General features: G+C 42.3%; 1 protein-coding gene across 2 annotated transcripts; it reads right to left on the bottom strand.

The window, feature by feature from the left end:
- Positions 1-2,245: 2,245 nt before the first annotated feature.
- LOC118366912 (vesicle-trafficking protein SEC22a-like) lies at positions 2,246-17,105 on the bottom strand. 2 transcript variants are annotated; one of them, XM_035749746.2, is made up of 7 exons: positions 16,869-17,105; positions 15,898-16,111; positions 9,650-9,813; positions 9,145-9,318; positions 7,424-7,542; positions 7,051-7,119; positions 2,246-3,003 (listed from the first exon to the last, which is right to left on the bottom strand). In XM_035749746.2, the coding sequence occupies exons 2-7, from the start codon at positions 16,077-16,079 to the stop codon at positions 2,803-2,805; spliced, it is 909 nt and encodes a 302-aa protein (XP_035605639.1). In that variant the 5' UTR covers positions 16,080-16,111; positions 16,869-17,105; the 3' UTR covers positions 2,246-2,802. The 2 variants fall into 2 exon arrangements, with proteins under 2 accessions (XP_035605639.1, XP_035605640.1); XM_035749747.2 differs by lacking the exon at positions 16,869-17,105 and adding an exon at positions 16,486-16,715.
- Between the last annotated feature and the right edge of the window lie 609 nt (positions 17,106-17,714).

Below are 17,714 nucleotides of genomic sequence, written 5' to 3'. Positions count from 1 at the left end.
AGAGAACTTACCAACCAACCTATCGAGTATTTGAGTTGAATGTTCCTATAGATGTCCAGAGGGGGGCAGCAGTACACTGTCATTGATGCCATAACATGGATTGCAATTGATAGGGAGACACTGTTTAGTACAGCCTTCGTCTTGTCTTCACTAATGATATAGCTATGATATTGGCTAGATGAAAGCAATATAATGATTTAGGATTCCCTACAAAGCTGAATGAAGAAAATTTAAAATATACTTGTAAGTAGCCTACAGTACATGTGGTGGAAGTGATTTAAGCAGGACTCATAATACAATAGTCATCTTGTTAAATGACAGCCCTTACCCTTTAAAGCACCTGTGAGCTGGCCATGGATGCTGTGGGCAGTGAGAAAATAGCCTTAATGTCTGTGGGAGTAGATTACAATAGTCACAAATAGAATTACAAATAGTTCAAATAGAAATAACACAACAAATGAGCTACAATTTCCCCCTTATAAAACACCCAAGTGTTAATCTGCATTCAACCACACACTTCCTGATTAAGAACATAGAGGGATATTGAGCCAAGAGCTCCATGTACCTCTGGATGAAATTTCTGCTGCTTCGAATATTGAACACACTAATAATAAGGTAATCACCATGAAGTCTCCCAGAACAGCTACCTCTCACTGCTTCTTGCCTGAAACTGCTTCTGTAACTGAATAGGTGATGCAGCCAGATATCTGGGTCTGATCTTTATAAATCAGTAGCTCGTGTTCTCAAACAGGAGAAATTCATATGAAATGTGTAATAGAAGACGTACACAAAGAATTTGACAATCAGAAAAGTCATATGTAAAATGACTATCTTCTTGATGTTGTGTAATTACATGGATTACATGGAATTAGGTCAGTCCAAATAGCCAACATCAAAATAACGTTTCTATGACCCATTTCATACTGGAGAGTAAGTCTGTTAAGATGTACAGGCTAATATGTTTTGGCCATTGTCAGTGACAAATCTTAAAAGGCCCAGTGCAGTCCAAAACATGTTTCATTTAGATAGATATCGCCACACTGAGGTGTGACTAATACTGTGAAAATACCTTGTCACAAACCGGCTCAAAGCCCATAACAAAAATCTATTTGTTATTCCTTAATTGTGTATTGTTTACTTTTGTTAACAATGGGTGTATGTAGTCAGTAGTGCAAGTGAGTGGTTGCATAGATGTAATAATGAGGGGTTTTGAAAGGTGCCAAAACAAAATGACCAAAAACAGCCACAACCAAAATCCAACAAGTGTGTCTGTCTGGAGAGAGTCTCAATGACTGGGGAAAAGGTCTATTTATTCCGGGACAAACCCAAGCCCAGCTGTGTCCCATTTCACTGACGACCCTCCCGGCGCCACCCACCGACATCCTATAATAAGGAAAACAAGAGCAAAGAGAAAGAATACGGCAGAGTGGGAAGGTCGTCACAAGTATAAGAGCGGTTTGAAATGACCACGTGAAATTTCAGATTGTTTTGGTGGCATGTAGTTGACCTGCCTGGTAACATCACCAAGCCATACATTTGTTAATAGACCAAGAGAGTTCCAAACCTCTGCCAATAACAGCTAGTTTTCAGTTTCTCTCAGACCACTGACAGTCCTAGCAAAAATTATTGCTTGAGAAATTGCTAAGCTGGGTTGATTTGACCATATTAAATCGAAAACAAATCACACTAAGGTTCTTAAATTGTTACTCAGAAATTCTATTCAAATAAAAATATTGGACCTTTAAATCAGTGCAGTAGTCAGTCCCCAGATATACATGTAGGTAGGTCAATTGTTTTTAATACTCGGTTCCATGTTTAGTCACTGCATGAGTGGAGATAATAGATCTAGTCTGACTGACACTGGCCATGGATACGCCCAAAATAAAAACCATAACAATCATTGCACAATTCCTTAAGTCATCAGTAAATTAACTAATACCCTCAAATATGGGGTTGGTGAGGGCTCACAGGTAAATTAAATCATTTCCAGCAGTGGCTGCTGTTACCACCGCTGCACCAGGGGTCTGTCGGTTGACAAGATGAGGACAATGCTGACAGTGGGATAACGCCACTTGTTTAAACATATGCCATACCCAACTCTGCTATCAAGCAATAGCATATGACTGATGCCTGCAACAAAGAGTAAAACATGGACATTACAGGCTTAGTAAGTGTTCATAATTGCATGCCTTAAAAAAAAAAAAAAAGAAATTAAAATCACTGGCCAAAATAAAAGTAGACCATAATCATGCACATCATTTATTCAAAAGTAAATTCATAATCAATACAAATATTTACTAGCCATGTCAACAACAAAAAATTGAACTACAAATATGGTCTAAACATGTGAGACACGTATGGGATGTCAGGGATTCAGAGAATGACAGTTGAGTACTGGCCTAACCCTCACTGGACATGCAGTACACATGGCAAAAAGAGGACCACATTAAGAAACCCTGGTCTCCAGTAGTCCAATTTACTAACATGTCCTAATAGTCGAAGACAGAAACCCCTGTTCATTCCACCAAAGACATTCATGATTGTTATTAGCCAATTAACTAATAATTTAGCTGTAGCGGCACCACCCATTAATCCTATTGGTCTGCATCACTTGAGGTCACTCTAGAGTGAGCTCAGCATCCAGCAATCCTGAGCTGTGGTGGAGAAGCAACGTGAGGAAGATAAAGGCAGAGATACCTCTTTTCCTTAGACATTGTAGTGGTTTCTAGTTGCTGTTGGCGGTAAGTATCTTTCAGACAAAGTTGGTTTGTTTTAGTCTTCTCCCCCCGTGGTTGTGGTTTGTCAGACGTTGTAGTCCGGAGATTTGCACTGCAGCTGCCTCAGTCTGATCTGTAGTGTCATGAAGGCCGCTACAGTCACGTGGAAGAGGATCTGCCACACGTTCCTCAGTTCAAACAGGCAGATGTTGGACAGACAGATCAGGACGAAGGCCAGGAATGACTTACTGTTCCTCCTCACAGAGAAGTAAGCAAACAGGTAAAACTGCAGAGAGAAAGGTCAACTGAGACTAGAGCTACTGCATTGTATTGAAAATGAAGATCCCTTGCAGAAAGCCAATATTTTGGCTTTCAAACAAAGCGAGTAACGATCAATGATTTCAGGATGCCCCAATTTAGTGCACGCGTCAATCCGCTACGAGAAATCAAGAAAGCCATAGGCTCCATTTAAAACAAATACATATTTTTCAATGTACCCAAGGACACTTGAGTACAATGTGAAAATTGTAGCTAGACTACACAACCAAAAGTATGTGGACACCTGCTAGTCGAACATCCCATCCCAAAATCATGGGCATTAATGTGGAGTTGGTGCCCCATTTGCTGCCATTACAGACTCCACTCTTCTGGGAAGGCTTTCCACTATATGTTGGTACATTGCTGCGGAGACTTGCTTCCATTCAGCCACAAGAGCATTAGTGAGTGCGGGTACGCATGTTGGGCAACTAGGCCTGGCTCGCAGTCAGCATTCCAATTCATCCCAGAGGTGTTCGATGTGGTTGAGGTCAGGGCTCGTGCAGGTCAGTCGACAAACCATTTCTGTATGGACCCCGCTTTGTACACAGGGTCACTGTCATGCTGAAACTGGAAAGAGCCTTCCCCAAAACGGTTGACACAAATTTGGAAACACAGAATCTAGAATGTCATTGCATGCTGTAGTGTTAAGATTTCCCGTCACTGGAACTAAGTGGCGTTGCCCGAACCTTGAGAAACAGCCCCAGACCATTATTCCGCCTAAAAACTTCAGTTGGCACTACGTATTGGGTAAGGTAGCGGTTCTCCTGGCAGCCGCCAAACCCAGATTAATCCATCAGACTGCAAGATGGTGAAACATGATCACTCCAGAGAAGGAGTTTCCACTGCTCCAGCATCAAATGACAACGAGCTTTACACCCCTCCAGCAGTCACTTGGCATTGCGCATGGTGTGGCTGCTCAGCCATGGAAACCCATTTCATTAAGCTCCCGACAAACAGCTATTGTGCTGATGTTGCTTCCAGAGGCAGTTTGGAACTCGGTACTAAGTGTTGCAACTGAGGACAGAATTTCACGCGCTCTGCTTCAGCGGTCCCTTTCTGAGAGCTTGTGTGGCCTACCACTTTGCAGCCGAGCCGTTGCTGCTCCTAGACATTTCCACTTCCCAATAACAGCACTTACAGTTCTAAGTTGGGGCAGCACTAGCAGGGTAGAAATTCGACTTGTTGGAAAGGTTGCATCCAATGACAGTGCCACATTGAAAGTCACTGAGCACTTCAGTAAGGCCATTCTACTGCCAATGTTCGTGTATGGAGATTGCATGGCTGTGTGCTCAATTTTAAATATCTGTCAGCAACCTGTGGCTAAAACTAGCCTAATCCACTAATTTGAAGGGGTGTCCACATACTTTTGCATATACAGTGCATTTGGAAAGTATTCAGACCCTTTTGACATTACAGCCTTATTCTAAAAATGTATTATCTTTCTCTCCCACATACTTGCTGTGCTGTTTTGTTCAGTTTAATTCAGTGGGTAGCTAACTATATAGCTAGGTGTCATCTAAAAATCTCTAATTTATAAGACTGTTCTTATTTGATTAATGGAAGTCAGACCCATCTATGTGACGCTAGCCACAATAGGATTAGCCACAATAGTGGATTTTGCAGTTAGTAGAATTATACCATAGTTAAGGCTAATCGTATTACTGTCAACACTTATTTTGAAGGAAAACGGCACTATTGTGCCTAATCCTAACTGTGGCTAGCTTCACAAACCATAACCCGGTGCAGTCGAGCCTCTTTAGCCAGATGAAACTAGCTGGCTGCTTATAATAATAATGTTAGCAACTTAAACCTGTTGCCCAAGCTGACTAGCTATTTATTTTCATGAACTGAAGTTCAATTTCAATAGGCAAACAAGTGGCATCCTAGTTAATACTTACTCACAAGGATTCCTAAATCATTGAGAAGAATGAACAATGACTGCAGGTTCTACTGGTCATTGTTTTCAGGCTGGTTGTATTGGTGCTAGCTAGGTACCAAGCTAAAGCTAGCTACCCCAGAAGTTGCGGTTAAACAAATGATGCTTTATTACCAACGCGGTATTGTAAACACACCGTTTGTGGCCGGTGTTTGCAGACTTTTGTACAGCTTTGACAGTGCTACTGCATCTTGACACGCAAAGACGCAAACGGCAGTCCAAAGTATGCGTTGTGAAGCTAATAGCAATAACGCATTACTGTGCAACATTGAAAAAAATAGCGCACTTGGTCGTGTGTACCGGTGCTCGACCAGTCGGCAAAAGCAAACGTCACCCACGACAGAACGGTTGATTGTCAAGGGCAATGAATTCCATTATCTTGGCTTCAATGGATCTCGCATTTGTTACTCTGCTGACTGCTCGATCCACACAGCATACATTGTGTGCTAGTTTAGGAATGTTGTTGTACATAGTGCCACATTTTTCATGGCGTCATTAAGTCATGTACGTACGTTATATAGATATGCACGTCAGCTTTGACATCGGGCCGTTAAACTAGACATCGGTCGATACCAGATGTTGGCATTTTTAGCTAATATCGTCCGATTCCGATATGTTGCCGATATATCGTGCATCCCTAAAAACAGGTTTAGAAATGTTCGCAATATTACATTTACATAAGTATGCAGACTTTACTCAGTACCTTGTTGAAAGCCCTTTGGCAGCGATTACAGACTTCTTGGGTATGACACATCTTTATTTGGAGAGTTTCTCCCATTCTTCTCTGCAGATCCTCTCAAGCTCTGTCAGGTTGGATGGGGAGTATCACTGCACAGCTATTTTCAGGTCTCTCCAGAGATGTTTGATCGGGTTATAGCTGGGCCACTCAAGGATATTCAGACACTTGTCCCGAAGCCACTCCTGCGTTGTCCTGGCTGTGTGCTTAAGGTCGTTGTCCTGTTGGAAGGTGAACCATCACCCCAGTGAGGTCCTGAGTGCTCTGGAGCAGGTGCTCATCAAGGATGTACTTTGCCTCAATCCTGACTAGTCTCCCAGTGTTTGCAGCTGAAAAACAAATCTTCACACCACGATGCTGCTACCACCATGCTTCACGTTAGGGATGGTGCCAGGTTTCCTCCAGATGTGACACATGACATTCAGGCCAAAGACTTCAATATTGGTTTCATCAGACCAGAGAATCCTGTTTCTCATGGTCCGAGAGTCCTTTAGGTGCATTTCCGCAAACTCCAGGTGGGCTTTCATGTGCCCATCACTGGCCACTTTCCCATAAAGGACTAATTGTTGAGTGCTGCAAAGATGGGAGAACCTTCCAGAAGGACAGCCATCTCTATAGAGGAGCTCTGTCAGAGTGACCGTGGTCACCTCTCTGACCAAGGCCCTTCTTCCCTCATTGCGCAGTTTGGCCAGGCAGCCAACTGCAGGAAGAGTCTTGAGGGTTCCAAACTTCTTCCATTTAAGAATGATAGAAGCCACCGTTCTTGGGGACCTTCAATGCTGCAGAAATATTTTGTTACCCTACCCCAGATCTGTGCCTAAACATAATCCTGTCTGAGCTCTGCATACAATTCCTTCAACCTCACGGCTTGGTTTTTGCTCTGACAACTGTGGGACTAATTATATACGAGGAGTGCCTTTCCAAATCATGTAGAATCAATTGAATTTACCAAAGGGTGAATTCCAATCAAGCTGTAGAATCATCAAGGAAATGGAAACAGGATGCACCCGAGCTCAATTTTGAGTCTTGTGTAAAGGTATTTTTTGAATGTTATTTTTTACTTTTAATAAATTTGCAAAACCTGTTTGTTTTCACATTATCATTATGGGGTAGCATAGATTGATGCGGAACATCTTTATTTCATACATTTTAGAATAAGGCTGTAACATCATGTGGAGAGGGAAGGGGTCTGAATATTTCCCAAATGCACATGGTCTAACACCCCCCTGTACACAGAGTTGTGACGTAAATCATGCTGTGATGTAAAGTGCAGGGTAGTTAGTCACTCAGCAGTGTTAGCCAGGCAGAGGCAAGCAGCTCTTACTCATACTAGCATCACTTACCTGATACAAACAGGCTGCTGTGCCCAGGAAAAAGGAAATCATGTCACTAAAGTCTTCGTCGTTGTAACTCTGCAGATGCACAGGACAGGTAAGGAGGTAGAGAAGGGAGAAGTATAGATTGAGAAATTAATGTATAGCCACTGAATGTTTAGCAGCAGGTAGGCTTTCACAAAGGCTTGGTGAAACCGGAAACCAGCTAACAAAAGCACTGGACAAAAATAGCTGCTGAACTGCATAAGCTCACCTCCAACTAAGAGGTGTTTAAATGATTCCTATGAAGGCTTGGTTTTACATATTATAGTTACAGGTGTTGACTTTTGTCATACCCATAGAATGAAATCAAATGCAATGCATCTCTACGGTCTTACTGTACCTGCATAAAGCCCTCTATGGCATGAAACCCTTGGAGTAGATTGAGGCCTCCACAGAAGATGCTTAGCACACAGGAGATGATGCCAGGTAGAGACACCGGCTCAAACTGCTGGCTGGGAGCTGGGAGGAAAGGAAGGGAACTGTAAAGAATCAGCAGTAATGACCTGCTGGCCAATGAGATGCATAGATGCATTAAGAAGCTCTGATAAACAGCCACATCCTGTCCTGAAGGACATCACAAAACACTCCCTGCCAGAGACTTCACTGACTTAGGGTTGTGTGTGAAGTAGTCGTGTCTACATTCATATCAATATTAAAAATAGCTACATAGAGCAGGATTAGTTTACGGGTTCTGAGAATAGGTGAAAAACAAAATGGTAAAGCACTACACCAGGGCTACTCGACTATATTTGTTATGAGAGTCACATTCAAAAAGTAAATTGCTGGAGGGGACAGACACCAACTAAAAGACCAACAGCAAAACTAGAAACCACAACATCTAAGGAAAAAGAGGCATCTCTGCCCCTGCTATATTCCTTATGTTGCTTCTCCACCACAGCTCAGGATTGTGGGATGCTGGCCTCAGCCAACAAGTCACTAGCGTACATCGTGTCAGGCTACCTATTCTATTGCTTAGCTTGTTGAAAAACAAATAGCCTAGCCAAACACTGGGACAGTTGTGAAAGAAATAGCCTAGCCAAACACTGGGACAGTTGTGAAAGAAATAGCCTAGCCAAACACTGGGACAGTTGTGAAAGAAATAGCCTAGCCAACCAAACACTGGGACAGTTGTGAAAGAAATCCCCAATTCACACAAATAGGCCTAGGTCACATTAAAATAAACATTTTAAAAAGCAATGAGTGATGCAACAGATCAGAACATTTAGCTTAAAATATGTTGATAAACTATTATTTATTCACATAAGTGCAGCAATGCACACAAGGCAGTAGGCTATGCATTAATGTTTGTTCCATAATGCAATTAGAGGGAAAACAGTTCACATGTGAGCAGTTTGTGACAGATACAAATAGCCATTATAAAATTTAGAAAGAGACCCCAATAGGCTACTTTGACATGCCTCATAATATGTATTTAAACATTTAGGTTTCAAACAATGAAGTATGTCTAAATACATACTGCCTCCAGCTCATTACAAAGTGGTGTGACCCCGATTAAGCCTGCCTTCAGTTGCTGCATTCAAAATAACTGAACTCTGAAAGATCTGACTTCGAGCATTCAAGACAACTTGGGGGACGACACACACACACTTATAAACATGTACGTCAACTGTCATCCGACTCGGGAACTCTGGCCTCTTTCTAGATCTCACTTTCCAACCTGACGATCACTGACATGATTTGACCTAGTATTTTAGTTGCCAGTTGTCTTGAAAGCACCACAAGATGCTGCAGCAGAATGCTCTGTGTCTGTACACGCGTGTTAAGATGCGTAATGAATATACTGTACGTGCCAATTTAATTCAACTAAATCATGCAATTTAACCTATAGACCAATCAGCACGACCAGTCAAATGTATTTACGTTGACTGGCATGTCAATCATTGAACAGGCTAAAAAGCATGTCGCAATGGGAATTGTTTTATCCCGGACAATTGGCCAGCACCAATATTATTCATCAGCTTTTCAAAAAAGAATTCCAGCCAAAAGGCAGCTATTACCGGCTAACGGAAACCCTGGTGTGTGCGCATGTGTGGAACTTACATATGCTCTTGTACTGGAAGACCTTGCGGCGTGAGAAGCCGAACCGTAGGTCCTCAGGGGACAGCTGGTATGTGGGTATCATCTTGAGCTCTGACTGCATGTCAGCCAGGTTGATCTTAGAGGTCAGAGAGCAGGAGCTATTGTAGCGCTGCTTCGTATCCTGGAGGAAGTCGTCTGGAAGTGCCAGTTTTTAAAAAAGGTATTAAAAATACAACCCACGCAAGAAAGGAAGGTCATAGCAGCATCTGTCGTTACAGGATTAGTATAGTAATTAGAGGTACAACAGGGTTTCAATTTGAAAGTGTTGCTTAAAAAAAAAAAATTAAATAAATAAATAAATAAAAAGAAAATGGGGAAACCCGGTTTGATTTGACAGTAAAGGCAAAATATGCATTTGTAGAGAAAACATAGCCGGTGTCACATATCATGCGATACCGACCATATGAGTTGGTTACAGGACCAAAAAACATGGGACCAGGCTAGGGAAAACAGAGGCGAGACTCACCAAACTCGCTGAAGGAGTAAGGCCTCACAGCATTGCGGATGAGAAAGCCGTCGCACCTTTGGAGAACCTCCTTCTGCAGCTCTTCCAGGAAACAGAAGGCCATGGCGTTGGGACAGTTCTCCGTACACACCACCAGATATCCTATTCCCAGAGAACTGGTGAAACTAACACACAACCATCATCTACTGCAATTGCAGTGCTGAACAGTGGGAAGTACAGTATCTAAGTACACCAACCAAATCAGAAAATCTAAGAAATGTCCCTGCATGTGATGACCTTGAAGACCAAATTCAATTAATGTCTGTAACAAACACTGGCATCATACCATCTGTTTGGAGAATGATCTCTAAGATATAGCCTAACAAAAAAAATCCTCACCAGACGTGTTTCCAACAAATTCATCAATAAAACTACAGAAAATCTAAATCAACATTAGGTGGCTTGAAGGCTTGTTAGTTGTGTGACTGCATTGTAGAGCAGAGCGATGCCAGTATGTTTACCACTAAATAACTTCAGAAAGAAACTCACCCAACAGGCATTTAAAAGAGAGGGGGAAGTGGGAACCGCGAGCTCCCCCTCTGCTTAGGATGAATAATTTGGAGCGTTCCAGGCAGGGGCTGACTAAAGGCCCCACCCACCCAGAGCAGAACCCCTTAAAGGTCCAATACATCAGAGTTAGGCATTGCCCAAAAGGATCTTTAAATCTTTCCATTAAATTAACCAGTGATTTAAATGCTGTCTGGCACATCCTCAGTTCCTTTCAGTGTCAAGGCCAACATTGAGCCTTGATTAAAGGACGTTGAGATATCAAATGAGGCTTCAGACTGTAGAGTGGATGGCCAACCAACCCTGCTGCTGGAGAGAGGGATGCGTGTGTATACACTCCTTTTTATTCAAGTCAATATCTGCTGTCTTAATGGGACCAATTAGCTAATAACCCATTTCCATGTAAACAGATGATCTCTAAGCATTTTATAAAATGAGGACAGAGTGACAACACCACCATTCAAAGCAAAATTATACTATCAAATATTATTGGTCACGTAGACATTGTAGGTTTTTGCAAGTGCAGAGAAATGCTCATGTTTTATAACTCCAGTGCAGTAATACATACAAATCTCAAATGTCAATGAAGGAATTATGAAATATCATAATTAGCAATATCAGAACAGAATATAAATATATGACGGTAAATGGACAGTAAATTAATAGAAAAAGGTGTTTACAGCAGTAGTTATATAGGATAAGCCTAGACCACAATACAGAATATATATATATGGTGGGTAAAAGTATGTATCTAGAAGAAAAAGAAACGCACACCTATTAAGACGAGGTGCTGGCTAGCGGAGTAGAGACTTGAAAATAAAAGAGAGCCGCACACTCTTGGAGCTCAGATGCAAAAAATGTAATACCAACGTTTCAACAGCCAAGCTGTCTTCATCAGGGTATAATCAAACACTGCGGGATGACTCGTTTATATAGTGTCAAAAGACACAGGTGTCTATAATCATGGCCAGGAGTGGCCTAATATCATTGGTTAATAATCAAATGTCATACAAAGAACAGCATACAAACAAATGGATAGCATACGATCATAGATTAATTTGACTATACAAGTTTACACACAATTACAAATTGCAAAGTCACAATAATCACAAGAATGGCTTCAGATCAAAGTCTACGTTGAGACCGAAGGGCGCAAGGGTCTTTAAATTAAAGATCCAGGCAGCCTCTCGTTTTAACAATAAATTATCAAGGTCACCCCCTCTCCTAGGGAGGGTGACATGTTCGATGCCAATATAACGCAGAGACGAAATCGAGTGGCCTGCCTCCAAGAAGTGGGCCGCAACTGGATAAGTAAAGTTTACACCTAATGGTGCTACGATGCTCTGAGATGCGTACTTTTAAGTCACGCTTTGTTTTACCTACATAATTTTTACCACAAGGACAAGTTATAAGATAAATAATGCCTTAGTGGAGCACGTAATAACACCTTTTATTGGGATCGATTTCCCTGTTTGTGGGTGTTTGAAGGATCTACATTTATAAGTGCCATTGCATTGAGCACAGCCATTACATTTGTAATTTCCATCCAGTAGGGGCGTAAATAGACATTGTTCAGGAATATCTTGGGGTGGTAAATCAGAGTTTACCAATTGGTCTCTGAGATTTCTGCTCCGCGAGAATACGACCAAGGGAAGGTCCGGAAACACATTACCGAGGCTATCATCGGATCTTAGGATGTGCCAATGTTTGTGAACAATTCCCTTAATTTGTTCAGAGCACTTTGAATAGCGGGTAGTTAGAACGCAAGAATGAGTCTTTTTGCGAGACTGACCTTGAAAAAGGTAATGTTTTGTTTTGAATTTTCTCAATGGCAATATTAATCTGATCATTCTTGTAGCCCTCTCCTTGAACTTTCTTTGCGTCTCAGCCATATTTGTCGAAATCTGACTGTTTTTTGCAAATTCTTTTGATGCGACAGAATTGGCTGTAGGGCAAACTATTTAAGGGAAGTGGGTGACAACGAGCAGCCAAACTGTTACGATCAGTAGGTTTCCTGTAAAGATCAGTGTATAGAACATTATCTTCACACAAGATCAGAAGATCAAGAAAACTGATTAGACGTGTATCAGATTGCATAGTAAATCTCAGATGCTCAGAGAAGGAGTTAAGAAAAGCATGGAACGCCTGGAGCTGTTTTGCATCACCCCTCCATAGAACAAAAATATCATCAATATACCATTTCCAAATAATGATGTGAGGCAAGAAAACATGAGAGGATTGAAAAATAGACTGTTTCTCCATGTAACCCACATACAAATTAGCATAGTTAGGAGCCATGGGGGATCCCATAGCAGTCCCTTTAGTTTGAATAAAGAAATCATTTAGAAACATGAAATAGTTGTGTGAGTACTATTTCAGCCAATGTTACAATGCAGGCACTGGAAGGTAGTTCATTAGGGTCATGTTGCAGAAGAAAATGTTCCATAGCTTCAATACAGCCCTCGTGTGGAATATTAGTGTATAATGACTCAACATCAAAAGTAACTAACAAGGTATTCCCAGGGAGAGGATCAAGAGATTCAATCAATGATAGAGATCATACTGCTGGTGTCCTTTTACAAAGGAGGGGAGCTGTTCTGCGAGTGGTCTAATAAAAAAAGTCAACAAAAGTAGATAGAGGGGCCGTTACTGCATATGTCTCGATAGAGTGATTGCGATTGGCTGGAGGTATAAAATAACTTGCTTCTAAAAGGAGTCGGAGTATGTGCAGGAGAGCAACCTACTGGTTCAATAGAAGTGTCAGAATTAGGGGAGCTAAAGTATTCCCTTAAACGGATGTTTCTGAAAAAACTTAAACATGTCTACCTTAACATCAAAAATCGTTGCACTGGGTTGTAGGCACAAAATATAACCCTTTATTAAGCAAAGAGACATGGGCAGGGCTCAATATCTTGCTTGATAAATTAAAGACACTCAGTCCCGTGGGTTCTTGGACCGTGTGAACGGTCTCCTCTGCCTCTAATATTAGTTTCTTCTTACCCCGTCGGGTGCGAAATCTCGTCGATGCGTGCCTGCGGCCTCCTCCGCCCGTCCAGTCTCTCGTTGAATAAAAAACTACCGCTGGAAGCCGATGATGCGCTGGTTGTAGAGCGTTGATCAGACAAGGGTGGATAGAAGTAAGCGGCATCCGTCCTGCGTCTGTCATGGAGAGGAGGAGCAGGACCTCGTCAGGGTTTCTCCAGAAGTAGACTTTAACATCGGCCTTGTCTTTTTTTGTCTTGGTTGAATTTCTTGATTTTAAGTTCCTTTATTTCTGTAGACAACTTGTCCTGGAGCGCTTGGTTAGTTTTCATTGAATATGCCATCATCATTAACAGCTGTTTGTAGAGCTGTGCGTTTGTCTTTAATCGTGTTATCCATTTCAATAAAATCCTTTTTCAACTGGTCAACAATTAATGTCAGTAAATCAATAGAGCATTTATTCAGGATGGCACACCAGCGTTCACAGTAATCATCTGTGCGCTGTCCCAATGATTGTTCTTTTTGCCACCTGAGTCCCCGTGGAATAATGCCTTGACGCACATAATCACTAAGAGTGACTATATGTAGATGCGTTCTCGTCTGGCGCTTAGATAAATGTAACAGTTCTTTCGAGAGGTCAGAATTACCTCCCGGCATGTCAAAAAGGGACTCCGAAATAATGATATTATCACGCTCCCTTTGGCTATATTCAAAGTAATCTTGTACGGGTCTATGACCAGTGTCAGGAAAAGAATTATCATTCGGCATCGTTTAAGAGTTTTTTTTTTTTTTTTAAATCGGTAGGGTGCTGTTTACTGGGTAACAACGATCTAGAAGAAAAAGAAACGCACACCTATTAAGACGAGGTGCTGGCTAGCGGAATAACCTATTTCCATGTAAACAGATGATCTCTAAGCATTTTATAAAATGAGGACAGAGTGACAACACCACCATTCAAAGCAAAATTATACTATCAAATATTATTGGTCACGTAGACATTGTAGGTTTTTGCAAGTGCAGAGAAATGCTCATGTTTTATAACTCCAGTGCAGTAATACCCAACAATACATACAAATCTCAAAAATGTCAATGAAGGAATTATGAAATATCATAATTAGCAATATCAGTCCAGAATATAAATATATGACGGTAAATGGACAGTAAATTAATAGAAAAGGAGCACAATACAGAATATACATATGGTGGGTAAAAGAGTATGTAAACATTAAAGTGACCAGTGTCGAATGACTCTGTACACATAGGGCAGCAGTCTAAGGTGCAGGGTAGAGTACCGGGTGGTAGCTGGCAAGGAACAGTGGCTAAGTTCAGGGCAGGGTACTGGGCAGAGGCCAGCTAGTGGTGACCATTTAACAGTCTGATGGCCTGGAGATCTAAACGGGTTTTTTTTTTTTTTTTTTTTAGTCTCTCGGTCCCAGCTGTACTCTCTGCGTCTTCTAGATGGTAGCGGGGTGAACATGCCGTGGCTCGGGTGGCGGAGGTCCTTGATCTTCTTGACCTTCCTGTGACACCAGGTGCTGTTGATGTCCTGGAGGACAGGCAGTGTGCCCCCGGTGATGCGTTGGGCTTACAGCACCACCCTCTGGAGAGCCCTGCAGTTGTGGATGGCGCAATTGCCATATAAGGATGTGATACAGCACAACAGGATGCTCGCGATGGTGCATCTGTAGAAATTTGTGAAGGTTAAGGGACAAGCCAAATTTCTTCAGCCTCCTGAGGTTGAAGAAGCACTGTTGCGCCTTCAACACATTGTGAATGGATCATTTCAGTTTGTCAGTGATGTGCACGTCGAGGAACTTGAAGCGTTTCAACCTCGCCACTGTGGCCCCGTCGATGTGGATGGGGGCGTGCTCTCTCGGCTGTCTCCTGAAGTCTACGATAGGCTCCTTCATTTTGTTGACTGAGGGAGAGGGTATTTTTGTTTTCTGGCACTCTGCCAGAGCCCTCACCTCCACCCTGTCTTGTCATTGTTGGTAATAAGACCTATCAATGTTGTGTCGTCTTCAAACTTGATTGAGGTAGATACATGTGGACACAGTCATGGGTAAACAGGGAGTACAGGAGGGGGCTGAGAACGCACTCTTGTGGGGCCACCATGTGTTGAGGCTCGGCATAGTGGAGGTGTTGCCCACCTTCACCACCTGGGGTCAGCCCATTAGGAATCCGTTGCACAGAGATGGGTTCAGACCCAGGGCCTGAGCTTAGTGATGAGCTTGGAGGGCACTATAGTGTTGAAGGCTGAGCTGTAGTCAAAAAACAGCATTATTATACATAGATATTCCTTATGTCCAGATGGGATAGGGCAGTGTGACTGCGATTGCGTTAGCTGTATCTTTTGGGGCGTTACGCAAATTGTAGTGGGCCTAGGGTGTAGGGTAAGTTGGAAGTCATGTTCCTTAACTCTCAAAGCACTTCATGACAGAAGTGAGACCTACAGGGTGATGGCAACTGAGCAAAATTACTTTTGCTTTCTTGGGCACAGGAACAATGGTGGACAGCTTGAAGCAAGTGGGGACAGACTGGGATAGATGTTGAATACATCCGTAAAAACTCTAGCCAGCTGGTCTGCACATGTTCGGAGGACATGGCTTCGGATGCAGTCTGAGCGGGTATAGAGAACTGCTAGCAACTTGGGTGGTGAAAATATCAAAGTCTACTACAAGAGTTAATACCACTATGATTCACAGTTAAGCCAAACTTACTGGATATTGAACTTTCCTGTCTTCAGAGAGCAGCGGCTTGGGAACGTGGAGAGTTTCTCAGACAGAGTTTTGATCTGCTTCTTGGTTTCCTGTAGGCCTTCGTCCTGCTCATAGTCTGTGGTGGCAGACAGGGGTAGACCATCCGTACTCCTCATCACCAAGGCAAACAGGACCATGGACATCTTACTGCTCTATACGCAATCCGGACTGACACCTTCAAAACAGAGCATGTTCATAGATTCAAGGGCATGGGGATTGTGAAGTCATGAGCATTCTGATAAAAATGTAACTAAATCTGATCAATTTTAACTAAAATTGCCAGATCAGCCTGGCAGCATATCAATACTACCATCTAATCTAGACTGCCACGGTTCAGTACCTTGGATAGCACCTTGAGGAACTGCTAGTACTAACGACAACTGTGTGCCCACCACACCGTCTAGACGCTCGCTAGCAAGCTAGTTATTAACAGGGTACATGTGTCTTGAGTGAGCCTGAAACATTTGTCAGTTTGCCATGATATGGTCCAAGCATAAGCGATTGTCTGGGCATTGCTAGCTCAGCAACACTGGACAAGTAGCTAGTTACCTTTTGCAGCAGGATAATGCTGGGTAAACCTTTGAGGGTGGCGCAATTAAAGATTGTGCTAGTTGGCGGTTTAGCTTAATTTACATCGCACATTCAATAGTCGGAGCTTTTAAAAGCATTGCCAAATCTAGCTATATCTATATCGCCTAACTTCAAAAACAAAGGCATTACCTTGCTAAAGTTATCTGGCTAGTTAGTTAACGTTAATTCCTCAAACAAGCCCTTTGCGCTCTCCTGCCTGCTGTCAATTAGCTAACTAAAGTTACCAGCTAGTTAATGCACATGGCTACTGCTGTAGGACGCTAGCTAGGAAAAGCAAAACTAACATTGTCAAGCATGGCCTTCAAAACACATGGACATTAATTGTTATTTTGCAAGCTAACCTGAAAAGACACGTGTCAATGCACCGCTGCGACGTTGCTGCTACTGTACCATCACCCGGCACGTTTAATTTTTATAGCTACATCATTCTTCTTCTATGGTGTATTGGCGATCACACAATTTAATCTGCATCCCGCCACCTACTATGCGGGATGGAAACAGAACAAAAAAAACTAACTGACTAAAAAAAAAACTTTTCTGTTATTTTTTTTTTACTGATTTGACCTGATGCTTACACAGGCTCAAGGGAACATGGGAGGGCGGGTCTTCCGGTGCCCTTACAAGTCTTCAGAAGTAAAATCCTTATTAAGTCCCAAAAACGTTTCTGCCACAGCCACAATAATGTCCAGTTTCTTAGACTTCTTTGAGACTTGTACTGTACAATTTATAACTGTGGCAATGAACGCAACAAATTCCAACGTTTTAACACACAGTATCTTTTGTCTGGAAGCAAACATTTACCAAAGGCCGTGGTGTATCCACTACCATATCTTCACTAGCATCACTCAATTTTCTCTATTATTTTAATCGCCTCCATAGGAGATTCGATTGAGCGCTCTAACTTTTGTAACCTCAATCTCCTTCACCCTTACAGGTCACTCCAGGAACTCATGATCCCCACCACAATTACAACACAGTCGTCCTTCTACAAACCGTTCTTCAGTATACTCTGTTCATCTGCACACACTTTAAACATGGCCAAATCCTTTACAATTCATACAATGCAAGGGTTTGGGGACGAAGCCTCTTATGGCGGATCTTATAAAACCAAGCAACACTTGCGTAGGTGTTTGCTCTACATCAAAAAACAACATGACCAACAGACTTTCGTCTTGTTCGCCATTCAC

Source organism: Oncorhynchus keta, chromosome 34 (genome assembly GCF_023373465.1).
Source record: "Oncorhynchus keta strain PuntledgeMale-10-30-2019 chromosome 34, Oket_V2, whole genome shotgun sequence".
NCBI classification, from domain to species: domain Eukaryota; kingdom Metazoa; phylum Chordata; class Actinopteri; order Salmoniformes; family Salmonidae; genus Oncorhynchus; species Oncorhynchus keta.
This window is presented reverse-complemented; position numbering and strand designations above follow the sequence as displayed.